Genomic DNA, 12,613 nt, shown 5'->3' on the forward strand with positions numbered 1-12,613 from the left:
GGAAATGTCCTGAGACGGTTATTAAACGGTTTGATCATCAAAGTTTAGCTTGTGAACGCTGCATGTTTAGCTCCACTACAGAACAGATGAGCGTGTGTTCAGACTGAAGACGTCTCTTTGTGTTTGAGTTACTTTGGCCTGTGTCTCTGTGTTTTGATGAACCTTCAGGTCTGCAACACAGAGGCAGAGCTGATCTGTGTCGACGGGCGTCTTCACAGTTCTGAGCTCCTGAAACGGCAGCAAAGGACAAGATGGACGTTTCTGCCAACATCTGTGTGTCTCAGTGTGTGTGCGCAGCGGGCAGGATCAGGTTTTCGGACATCAGATCAGATAGCTTTGTCTTGCAGCTTGTAGCTTCTTGTCTGAGCCTCAGGGAAACACTGTGGGTATTGTAGCTGAGCCTGTCAGGACAGTCTCAGGTTACATTAACACACACAGCAGCACAATGGGCGGCAGCTATCTCTGCAGGGCATCGATCATGTGACTGCGGGACAGAAATAATAAAGCTGCTCTCTGCTGCTGTGGGAAAAACCCTGCTGCCTGATGGGCTGCCCTTAATTCAATCATTTCTACTCCACATCATGTGAGCGAGTCCATCTACAGATCATTTTTGCTAAGTTTTACAAAGCTGCAGAAAAGAAATGATTAATACAAAAAGAGGAAAATATATTAAAGTTAAAAACTGTCAGACTCGGTCTTGGTTGGTCCAGAATCCTCACGTTTTAGACTCGGCCACTAATAGAATATCAACTTTAAAGGTGCAGTGTGTAAGATTTGGCCAGAATTTTAGTTTAAAACATTCAAAAAATGAACCAACATGACTTTCAGACCCAGAGGTTCTTGCTTGGTTGTGTTGCAGAGATATCTACTAGTGTTGTGTCGTTCAAAGAACGTTTGGTTCGTTTGACCTGATCTTGGATGTGACTCAGGAGGAACGGCTTGTCTCAGTGAGTAATTTTTTCATTTTCACCATGATAGAGAAAGATCAAGAGGTGAATTTGTGCTTTATACTTTGTCAATTACAGCGAGCCAGGCCGCCGTCTGTGTTTGAGAACTGCACTGTTTTTTTTAAAATCGCCCACTAGCGGGCTGCAGCGCCGCAATAACCAGCCTAGTTAAAATGGACGAAATGACACAAAAAAAGATTAGTGCATTTTAATGAACGAGATCTGGTGACTCGAGACTTTCAAAAGAGTGACTTTTCCCATCACTAATATCTACTAAAGTTAGCATGCTAACCAGCTAGCCCGTGCCGTCCTGTGGTGTAATACCACTTTGTGCCTCGGGAGGCGATACTGAGTCACTGCAGCGTCCATCACACAAACGACGCCCGCTAATCCAGGAAGACATGAAGCTTCCTTCATGAGGTTATTTTAAAGGTCAGCTCTGCGTGTGATTAGAGAGGAGGAGCAGAGGGAGGAAGTGCTGCCTCCTGGTGGTTCGGAGCACGTGGGAGAAATTACACACTGTACCTTTAATTACTGTAAATATCATGAAGCGACTGACAAATAATGTCATAAAAAACAATATATTTTTTACTGAAAAGGTTAAAAACTGAAAACTAGATTTCTGCTTTAAAGCTTGAACTCTTGAATGTTTTTAAAGCGTCCTCAGCTCAGACCCGGAGCTGCTCCGTCAGTCTCTGGATCACATTAACGCTGAGGACATTCAGGCTGTAATCTGTCAGCAGGTCAGTTTGGAGGCTGACGGACGACCTCGACCCGTCCCCGTCCACGCCCGACCTTCAGAGACCTGCTCAGATTAAACAGTAAATCACACCGGGGCATGCTGGGAGCTGTGACATCACAGGTGTGGACGGTGAAATATATTCGGAGATTCGCAGCTGCTGGACGAACTGAAAAGCATGTGAGCAAAGACGACGTGAGAACCTGACTGCCAGACGGCTGTTTCTCTCGGCAGGATGTGAAGTCTGATTCATCTTCTGCCGAGTCATCGATTAAATCACAAACAGCAGCTGACGGAGGAGGAGAGACGCTGCTCCGTACTTTCTACTGCCTTTATCTGACCTGGGTACTTTACTGATTCAGACTTTATATATTTTTATTTAGAAGACACGGCGCTTTGTGAAAGACGAAACTTCAACAGTAGAGAAACGAGGTCAGCTGAGCTCCACCCGGACAAACTGCAGCAGTCAAATGCTGCTTAAACAATAACTAATAACCAGACGCATGATAAAAGCCTCCTCTGAGGGACGTGCTTCTTCTTCTTCTTCTTCTTCTCTTTAACTACATTAAGCCGATAACACGTCTGTACTTTTCCAGTTTATTGTCACACAATCATTCGTTCTCTGTGGGAGACCAAGTATCAGCAGCAATGTGTCTCTAATGGCGTTTTTCCAGGACCAGCTCGCCTCGACTCCGTTTGGCCGTGCTCCATTTTCCAGCCTGTCGTCATAGCGACGCCACAAACAGCTTTCTCTTTTTTAAGTTAAAGCGTTTGACCCTTCCTCAGAATGTAAAGACAGATAAGCGGTATGAAAACCTTCCAGCTGTGTTTTCCTCTGCCGTTGTTGCTGCAGCGGTCTGTGTGACGGCGGGAGCAGAGGGCTCTGTGAGCGGGCGGCCGGCCTCACACGCTCCTCCCGCGGGTCGCCACAGGCTTCCCCCGCCGCCACCTGTGGAGCTCCTCAACTCCGAAAATATTCAAGCACATTTTTGTTCCGCCATCACTTCTCGTGAAACTGTCAGTATTGTAAATCTACACAGCTGATTTCTCATCTCAAAACTTCTCAGAAGTGGATTTAGTGATTAAATAACGTACCAAAACTAAAATATAAAACTTCCTGTTGCCTCTGTCTGGTGCAGCAGTGATGATGCAGTGAATAGTGAATATTCTCTCTGACCAATCAGCAGTCTGTCCTGTTTTCACGTCACATTTTAGTTTCCCTCAGCTCGCGTCCGAACCTCGACGGAGGTGATACGAAAAAAAGCAGGAAGCTGGAAGCAGGAACACCGGGGACTCTGGGGACTCTGGGGGACACCGGGGACTCTGGGGACTCTGGGGGACATGCCAACACTACCTCCTGAAATGGCTGATTTCATCCTGAAAAATATCTTGCAACGATATATATATATATATATATAGAAATGTTAACTAACAGATGAAAATGTTTATTTGCACAATAAGAAAATATTCGATGCAATTTAAATACAGAAGAAACTAATCTCCAAAAAGATTAACCTACTGATTCAGTTCAGTTTTATTTATGTAGCGGCAGTTGTCTCACAGCGCTCTTCAGAGCAGGTCTCGACCGTACTGATGTTATTTACAGACCCAAAAACCTGCTCTGATCCGGAACTTTAACAGAATCTGGACACCGTTTCTTCTTTTCCGTTCTCTCCCTCATCGAAACAACACGGATATTTAACTGAAGATCTAAAGATGAGGTAGCTTGATCATCTTCAGCTAACAGTGTTACTCCTGAAGCTGTTTCTAGGCCTGTTCTCTCTGCGCTGACTGACCTGGTGCTTTCTGTACAGTAGACGTGGTTTTGTTTGATTGGCCCGGTGCTGCAGGTGTGGATCTGATGGATGAGTGATTGTGAGTAGATTGTCGACTCTGTAATAGACTACGTTTCGCCCTTTTGATGCGCCATTATTTAATGTTTTTCCAACCCGCCACATTTTGTAATTACACTCTGACTGATCCTCTGTTATTATTCCTATTATTGCGTAAAGCTGAAGAGCGTTTCAGCGTTTCGTCTGTACCTTTATGTTCCCTCCACTTTACAACACAAAGTGGCGCTCCTGGCAGGATCTGGGAGGTGGTGATGAGCAGTGATGGTGCTTCTGTTCACATTTCACACCTCACACGTCCACTTGAAGTCAGGAACCCGAAGCAGGAAGTCCTCGACCCCAGTCACCGTCCCGGGAGAGGAAGGTTTACCTCCTGAATATGTGCAGCAGTGTTTCTCCTGCTGGCCACTAAATCACTTCAGAATGAGTTTATGATCTGATCCTTATTAAGCTCTAAAATAACGATTGTTCTGGTGACTCCGCCCCTCTGTGTCTGCACGCCGCCTGTGTTTAAATGAGGGAGCAGCTGTACGGAGGCCCTCGGTCAGATGAGGATGGTGGTGCCGGAGAACCCGGCGGTCCCTCGGCCTCGAGCCTCTCCCCATTAGAGTGATGAGTAATGATGTGAGAGCCGAGGGGACAGAGTTCACAGTGAACGCGCCGCCTGCTCTCTCAGCTGTTAGCGTCACCCAATCCTTCAGCTAACTGAGTTAGCATGCACTTTGCTAATGGTGTTAGAGAAGACAAAGAGGGCGCGGCGCGGGAGAAACGCCATCAGGACAGTTTTCGCTCAGCGGGATGTTTCCAGCTGCTCAGATCGACCTCCGAAAACTCCATCAGGACGACGCTCTGATGCTGCGTTCAGGTCACATGGGAATAATCATCGCTGTGATTCAGCAACTCGGAGTAACAGACTCTGGAGGGAAAGTGCTTTAAATCATTAAGATAATGAGATTGTACGGAGGTCCGTTTGTGCCAAAAATACCAGCTTTTACCTCAAACATGACACTTTCAGGACTCTTCTGTAAACCTGAAGGCAGCAGAAGCTTTTCACTAATATCGCTTTATTTATTTAATACCAAGTTACAAGAGCAGCGTGAAGTTTGCTGGAAGGAATCCTAAATGTTGTGATGGTGTCCTGATGCATCACAGCCGGGTATGAAAGGGTTAAACGTGTTCACCAAAGAAAAACAATGTCTGAAAATTCACAATTATACGAAAGTGATAATCCTCTCCTCTACGCGCTTCAGATTTAAACCTGTTAGCTGTCCTGCTATTATTTTCCTAAAATAAACCACATATTTATAGTTAAACGAGGCAAAGCTGAATTTAAAACGCGCTGTGATTAACCAGGACTGCTCAGCCAATCAGGACGGAGCGTGAGAAACCAAATCAGTCAGTTCAAACCTCATTACCGAAATCCAAATTAGTTGTGTTGATTGGACGGCTCTGAGGGGCGGAGGGTTGCTCATGAATATTCAGAGGCTGGTGAAGTTTGATTAGTTTGTTTTCTGAGATCGATTTGTTGAATGATGATTATTTGTGATAAGGAGGTGTGAGATCTGTGTGCGCTAAATTAAATTATGTAAATTACAGCAACAGCGTGACGGAGCAGCTGTGAGGAGGAGTCGTGAGGAAACAAACACTTCTTACTGATTCACATCAAACGGGTTTACAGGAGAGGACGGACGTCTGTGTTCTGTCTGACCGTGAGGATTAATCAAAGAATGTTTTTGTCTGTTAGACGTTAGAAAACTGTGACGACTGAGACAGAAAACAGACAGAAACATCGGAGACGTCTAGAGAATGATTTATTGATAAAACTGTTCATTTAAATGATCAAAATTAAAAGTGATTCATTTTCCTGTGTGAAAAAGTTTCTCTGTAATTAAAGAAATCAGAAACTTGACTCTGTCTGTTGCAAAGATGTGGACGTTGGAGTCTCTCACAGGAACGCAGAGTAAAAACACACATGAAATAAAAATACACAAAGCGAGTATAAACATTATAGAGATGTATTTACTGCGCTCGCTCATCGTGTTGATGGCAGCCGGCGTGGATGATGATGATGTGACGACGGAGCCGGTCTCTCTGTTCCAGGTTGACGGCGGCTCGTCAGTTTGTAACCGGCTCCTTAAAGAGTCTGAAGCAGGGGCCACTGTTGGTACTGTCCTCTCATAGAAGGGCCACAAGAAAGTACAATATTCTTAAAAATGTATTTTGAACATTTTTTTGTGTAATAAGTTGTATTTAAAGCTGTCAGATTTACACTTAGAGGATAATATACTTGAGAATGCACCACATTTCAGTAAATATGTAACTCATAATTATACATACAGTAAGTACATCACATTGGGCCCCTGGGGCCGCATTTCAGAAACCAGCAGATCCTATCCTAACCACTGGGTAACCATGGTGATAGGAACTAACTGAAGACAGGAAACGGCTTTTACAGAAGCGTCTTAAATAAACTCTCCTAACTTGAGGAGAAGTGTTCAGCTTTTCCTCCGGCTGCTGTTTTCTGACTCGTTTAGTCCGCGCGGCTCTTTTACTGCCGTTACCAGATCAACGCCACGTCAGCAGGCCGAACTCGCGAACCGACGCAGAAAGGCCGGCTGCGACGTGACGCCGGGTAACGTCTCCTTATGTAGCGTGAAGTGAAGGTTTGGTGGAACAGAAGCATCTTAATGCGACTCTTTGACAGCAGGAGATGGTTAGAGAGCAGAAACGCATGACAACACGCCGCCGTCAGCCCGCAGCCCGCGTCCTATTATCTACCTTCAGTATTAAGGTTGGGGTTCCTGCCGGGGTCGGCGACGGAGCGCAGGAGGAGCCGGCGTTCCTCTGCTCTCTGGACGCAACAGCCGCCTTTCTCTCGGTCTCACTGTAGAGGGACGGAGTTTCTTTCTGACGGCATCAGCTGGCCGCAGGACAGACGGCGGACGCCGAGTCGGCCGTTTCGGCCCGCCGCCTCTCTGGAATGTCCCGACTAAAGCGTCGCCAACACCTCCAAGACCTCCGGCTTCAAGTTCAGCGATAGTTGTTGTTTCATTCAAAAAACGCCGGCGTCGGTTGCTAGGTAACAGACTGTTGAGTGTTTAGGACTTCCTGATTCCTGAAGTTAGATTTGCTTCTGTGATACCAAACTGGGGAAACTGTCTGAACTTCAGACACATTCACGCGTCACACAGCTGCTGAAATAACTTCAGATTAATACCCCTGGTGAAAATGGCGAGCCGAGCGTTGTTGGCTGTATGTTTTTATGAGTGTGCTGTGGCAGCTTTAACTTTGTCGGGTAACTCCGCCACCGTCTTTGCTCTTTTAAAAACAAACTCTCACCATGCAGTTATTGGGTGAACGGCTCTCATTCAGTCACCACGTAACCTGCTGCTTCAGCCTCCTGCTTTATGATATAAATCCTCGTGTTGTCCTCTGAGTCCAGTAGCTTTATATTATATTCCTTTAAAACAGCAACTCTGTCGTTGCACATCAGGCAGGTAGCATTTCTGTTAAACTCTGTGTTCATCGTCCACCTTCTGTTTTTACTTGGTCTTTCAAGTAAAAGAAGACGTTTAAAAGCTGTGTTTTTATTTTAATTATTTCAGAAAGGGTAGCTTGAATTGGCGTGAAACCGCTATAAAATACCATTAAATAAAAAAATAATACGGCCAGATGATGGGTGAGGAGGGGCCTGATGTGGCCCTCGGGGTGAGTTTGAGACCTCTGGTCTAAAGACATCAGAGCGCCTGTACAGCCGGCTGATCGTCAGCAATATGAAAAAGAAAATAATTATTAGTCTATCAGAATACGCTGCCCCTGATATCTTAAATAAAGATGGCATAATATAGTATTTCAACATGCTCCCCATCTCCGTACAGTGCAGTGTGAGTAGTGGTGCGATAGAAAATGATTCTGTAGTGGGAGCTTTATTTGATGGGGGATATTAGTCAGAATACGCTGCCCTTGAAATGATGTTATAATATAATCAAAAAACAGAGTTATACCTGTATGGGATTGGAAATGGGAACACATGGTAGCATTTTTCGACAGGGCAGCGGCTTCAACCTGGAGACCAGAAACCAGAAACAGACCGTCTTCCAGTGGTGCATGTTGTTTGTCTCTGTCCTGAAGTCAACGTAACGTTTCATATTGAAAGAGGTTTGTGCACCACGCTGCCCCCTCCTGGCCACCGTACAGCAGCGGTAGCATCAGCACGGGGAGCTTCCACTGCTGCCTCAGGTGGAAAGAGTCCAGGTAGCGTAATAGCCCGGCTGCTGTAGGCGAGCACTCGCCGTACGTCGCCATGATTCACGTCTGAGTCTGGAACACCTCAGTTTGTTTTCATGCTCTTATTCACAGGACAGAACACACTGACCTGACGTGAAATCTGACTTAAATCAAATCAACAACAAAACCCACATCCTGTCCAGCAGCTCACCATCATGGCGGCTGATTTACAGCAGTGAGGTGGTTCAGTTCTGCTCTGTGGTATTATTAGATTTTAGTGTAACAAAAACTATTTCTGTGTATTTTTGTACCGGCGACAGACACGTGTGACATCATCAGAAAACCTTGTAAAACTTTGTTTAACACGGGTTTGAGCAGCGCTGGCAGCAAACAGGAAGTGAGTCCAGCTGCGAGTCGGATCTCCCGTCTGTAAACACGACGGCGCTGCGATAAACAGTTACTTCTGATTAATTGAAGCCTCGGGGGGGAAACACACACGCAGACAGTGATCAACGGTTTCCATGTGTTGGAGGTAAACGGCGGCTCAGCAGGCCTGAGAATACACGAACACATGAAATGCATTAAAACTGGATTAAAATACTTTAATTAATTATTCTTGGTGTTAAAATAATAACTAGAACACGTAGTGGACAGTAATTAAGTACTCAAGTACTTGTGTACAAATTAGAGGTATGCGATCTGAACTTTACATGGAGACAATAATAATGAAGTGAATCCAGAACAGAAACAAGAACCAGCTGCAGTCTGATGCTAAACAGTTAAAATCAACAACTACAGCAGTAAAATCCTGCTTTTACTTTAATGATGAGGAATAATAATCATCTAATATATAATAGTATAACAGTCACAGGACAGTGAGTACTTTTAATACTTCAAGTATATTTTCCTGGTTATACTTACATACTTTATTTTAAGAACATTTTCAATGCAGGACTTTTACTTAAGTATCTGAATACACACATACATATATGTGTGTGTATATTTTATATATATATATATATATATATGTGTGTGTGTGTGTATATAATATAAAAATATAAAAACTGAGTGTTAAATTATCATTGAAAGCTGTTTATAATAAGTGTTTGATTCCTCGAGTATTATTAAATTCTGTCTGTCATCACGCTATCAGCACTCTTTACTTTTGATACTTAGATATTTTTAAAAGTAGTCTTTATGTACTTATACATTCAGTGGAGTAATACTCTACTTTTACTGATGTACAGTAGTAGTATTTGTGTACTTCGTCCACTGCTGAGAATAACTACAACATGTGCTTGTTGCTAACAGGTTGTTTACTCGTTAGCTGGTGGCTAATGTTTCCACACGTTGCTAACTGTTAGCTGTGTATGACATAAAGTGAAGAAGACTACAACTCCCAGGGTGCAGTTCACTAACAAACAGCCAATCAAAGAGCTTCACGTGGTCTTGAAGCGTTTCTGATTGTTGCTGCGTTCAGGTGCTCCTCCGAGGGCCCCACGTCCCGAGCTGTGAAGCCGCTCTTCCTCTGCGGTGTGTTCACGTGCTTTAACGTTTAAACAACACGGACGCCGCTACAAAGATCTCATCAAAGAGCTGTTACTGCACCAGTACCTGGAACCACTAAAATACTGCTTGTACTGCAAATACATACATTTCCTAATTAATCTAGGTCGCTCGACAGGGACAGCATTTAAAAATGACACCTTAGCAAAACATTTAAATGCAATACATGATTTCACACTTTTAATCAAACGTTTCTACATGTATGACGTCAAAACTCTCTCAGACTTTCTGAGCTGTTGTTCCCAGTCGGGAAATAACACAGATGCTTCCCTTCGCAACACACACAGTCTTATTGCACATATTCCTTATTATTCTTTGATATTTTGTCACTTCTTATATAAATACAAATCCTCTCCCTTGTATTTTCAGAGTAAATGAAAATAACATTTTGTTTTCTTTAATTCTTCTCTAACTTGCATCTGTTTATTCCGTATTTATATGTTTTTAAATCTATTAATGTCACCAGGATGTTTATGTCTTTGTCTTTGTAAGTAAATCCCTCGTACGTGTAAAATACTGCTTGGCAGTAAAGCTCTCTGTGATTCGCTGAGGCAGGTGTGAACAGGTGTGTCTCTTCGAACACGTGAACGTGTCTTTAGGTTGTAGAGCTTCACAGAGCAGCGACCTCACTTCTTTCTCTGGGAAGGTGTTTGTTTTTAGCACAGCTGTTAACAGCTGGAGACAACAGGAAATGACATCACTTCTCTTCCTCAGGTTCTTCCGGGGCGACTACACGGTGGAGGTGGCCATCAACGACTACCTGGACATCTACTGTCCGCACTACGAGGTGGCGGAGCCCGCCGAGCGCATGGAGCACTACGTGTTGTACATGGTGAACTACGACGGCTACACGAGCTGCGACCACCACAGGAAGGGCTTCAAACGCTGGGAGTGCAACCGGCCCCAGAGCCCCAACGGGCCCCTCAAGTTCTCCGAGAAGTTCCAGCTCTTCACGCCCTTCAGCCTGGGCTTCGAGTTCAGGCCCGGACACGAGTACTACTACATCTGTAAGTACTGCCGAGCATTTCAGAGTACTACTACATCTGTAAGTACTGCTGAGTATTTCAGAGTACTACTACATCTGTAAGTACTGCCGAGTATTTCAGAGTACTACTACATCTGTAAGTACTGCTGAGTATTTCAGAGTACTACTACATCTGTAAGTACTGCCGAGCATTTCAGAGTACTACTACATCTGTAAGTACTGCCGAGTATTTCAGAGTACTACTACATCTGTAAGTACTGCCGAGTATTTCAGAGTACTACTACATCTGTAAGTACTGCCGAGTATTTCAGAGTACTACTACATCTGTAAGTACTGCCGAGTATTTCAGAGTACTACTACATCTGTAAGTACTGCCGAGTATTTCAGAGTACTACTACATCTGTAAGTACTGCCGAGTATTTCAGAGTACTACTACATCTGTAAGTACTGCCGAGTATTTCAGAGTACTACTACATCTGTAAGTACTGCCGAGCATTTCAGAGTACTACTACATCTGTAAGTACTGCCGAGCATTTCAGAGTACTACTACATCTGTAAGTACTGCCGAGCATTTCAGAGTACTACTACATCTGTAAGTACTGCCGAGCATTTCAGAGTACTACTACATCTGTAAGTACTGCCGAGCATTTCAGAGTACTACTACATCTGTAAGTACTGCCGAGCATTTCAGAGTACTACTACATCTGTAAGTACTGCCGAGCATTTCAGAGTACTACTACATCTGTAAGTACTGCCGAGCATTTCAGAGTACTACTACATCTGTAAGTACTGCCGAGCATTTCAGAGTACTACTACATCTGTAAGTACTGCCGAGCATTTCAGAGTACTACTACATCTGTAAGTACTGCCGAGCATTTCAGAGTACTACTACATCTGTAAGTACTGCCGAGCATTTCAGAGTACTACTACATCTGTAAGTACTGCCGAGCATTTCAGAGTACTACTACATCTGTAAGTACTGCCGAGCATTTCAGAGTACTACTACATCTGTAAGTACTGCCGAGCATTTCAGAGTACTACTACATCTGTAAGTACTGCCGAGCATTTCAGAGTACTACTACATCTGTAAGTACTGCCGAGCATTTCAGAGTACTACTACATCTGTAAGTACTGCCGAGCATTTCAGAGTACTACTACATCTGTAAGTACTGCCGAGCATTTCAGAGTACTACTACATCTGTAAGTACTGCCGAGCATTTCAGAGTACTACTACATCTGTAAGTACTGCCGAGCATTTCAGAGTACTACTACATCTGTAAGTACTGCCGAGCATTTCAGAGTACTACTACATCTGTAAGTACTGCCGAGCATTTCAGAGTACTACTACATCTGTAAGTACTGCTGAGCATTTCAGAGTACTACGCCCGCGGCGAATAAACGACGAGAGTTTGAAATTAAAGGGACTTCCAGTTATGTATGATGTAAAATGAATGGATGTCTATGGGAGTGTCATTTCATATAGGATTAATTGCGCCACCTAGAGGCTGATTGACACCAAATTTCACACAGCCCCTCGGGAGTGCGTGCCACATAAGGTCCCCGAGTTTGGTTTAGATCGGCCATTGCAAAGCTAAGATATGACATCACATCCAGTTTTTTGCGTTTTCTCAAACATTTGTTAGCTTAAAATTGGGACATTATTTTGCGAATCAAAATTTACCAGCTCGGTCCAGAGATGTTCCGTGCAAAGTTTGGTTCCGATCGGACTTGCTGCTTCGGAGGAGTTAATTAAAATAGGTTATCATGAAGGTTTTTGATATCCGCTTTCGCCTTCAGGAGTTCAAGCCCAAACGCGTTGACCTTGCTTTTAGCGCCACCTAGAGGTAGAAGTGTGCGAATTTTTGCACCCAAGTTACTCTCGGGGCTGTGAAGCTGAGAGTGTCGCGTCTGTAGGCCGCAGTGTCACTTTTATGCACGGAAGATAAAAACCAATACAAAACAATAGGGTTCCCAGCTCCGCTCGGGCTTGGACCCCTAATTAAAGTTAAAAAATGAGCAGATGAGCAGCTCAGCATGTGGCCTCCTTATCTCTGATGGCGTCCCTCAAAGCACTGAGCACCTCCTCCTTCCCTGACAGTAAGAGGCTGTCTTTGTTGACCCTCAGGTCTCGCCGAGCTCGTAAAATGTCCCGACCGTCTGTCCTAGTCATAACATTTATATATTTATTAATGCCATTTTAAGAATGCGCTCACATGCTGAATAAATGATGTGTCTGGATTCTCTGCGGGACATAATGTTGTATATTCTCCACGCTGGGTCAGGAGCAGAGAGAGCAGCT

The 12,613-nt window shown here is 44.2% G+C and overlaps 1 protein-coding gene across 2 annotated transcripts in view; it reads left to right on the forward strand.

Moving 5' to 3' along the window:
• LOC119888878 (ephrin-A2-like) overlaps positions 1-12,613 on the forward strand; it is a 92,427-nt gene that overhangs the window by 72,475 nt on the left and 7,339 nt on the right. Inside the window, exon 2 of one of the 2 annotated variants that reach the window (XM_038699659.1) lies at positions 10,041-10,336. In XM_038699659.1, the coding sequence (XP_038555587.1) occupies positions 10,041-10,336 (296 nt within the window). The remainder of the gene's footprint in view (positions 1-10,040; positions 10,337-12,613) is intronic. The other variant, XM_038699660.1, reaches the window with a different exon arrangement.

This window comes from Micropterus salmoides, unplaced genomic scaffold, assembly GCF_014851395.1.
Source record: "Micropterus salmoides isolate LMB-PRFRI ecotype aquatic unplaced genomic scaffold, ASM1485139v1 Ms_hic_scaffold_5, whole genome shotgun sequence".
Taxonomy (NCBI): domain Eukaryota; kingdom Metazoa; phylum Chordata; class Actinopteri; order Centrarchiformes; family Centrarchidae; genus Micropterus; species Micropterus salmoides.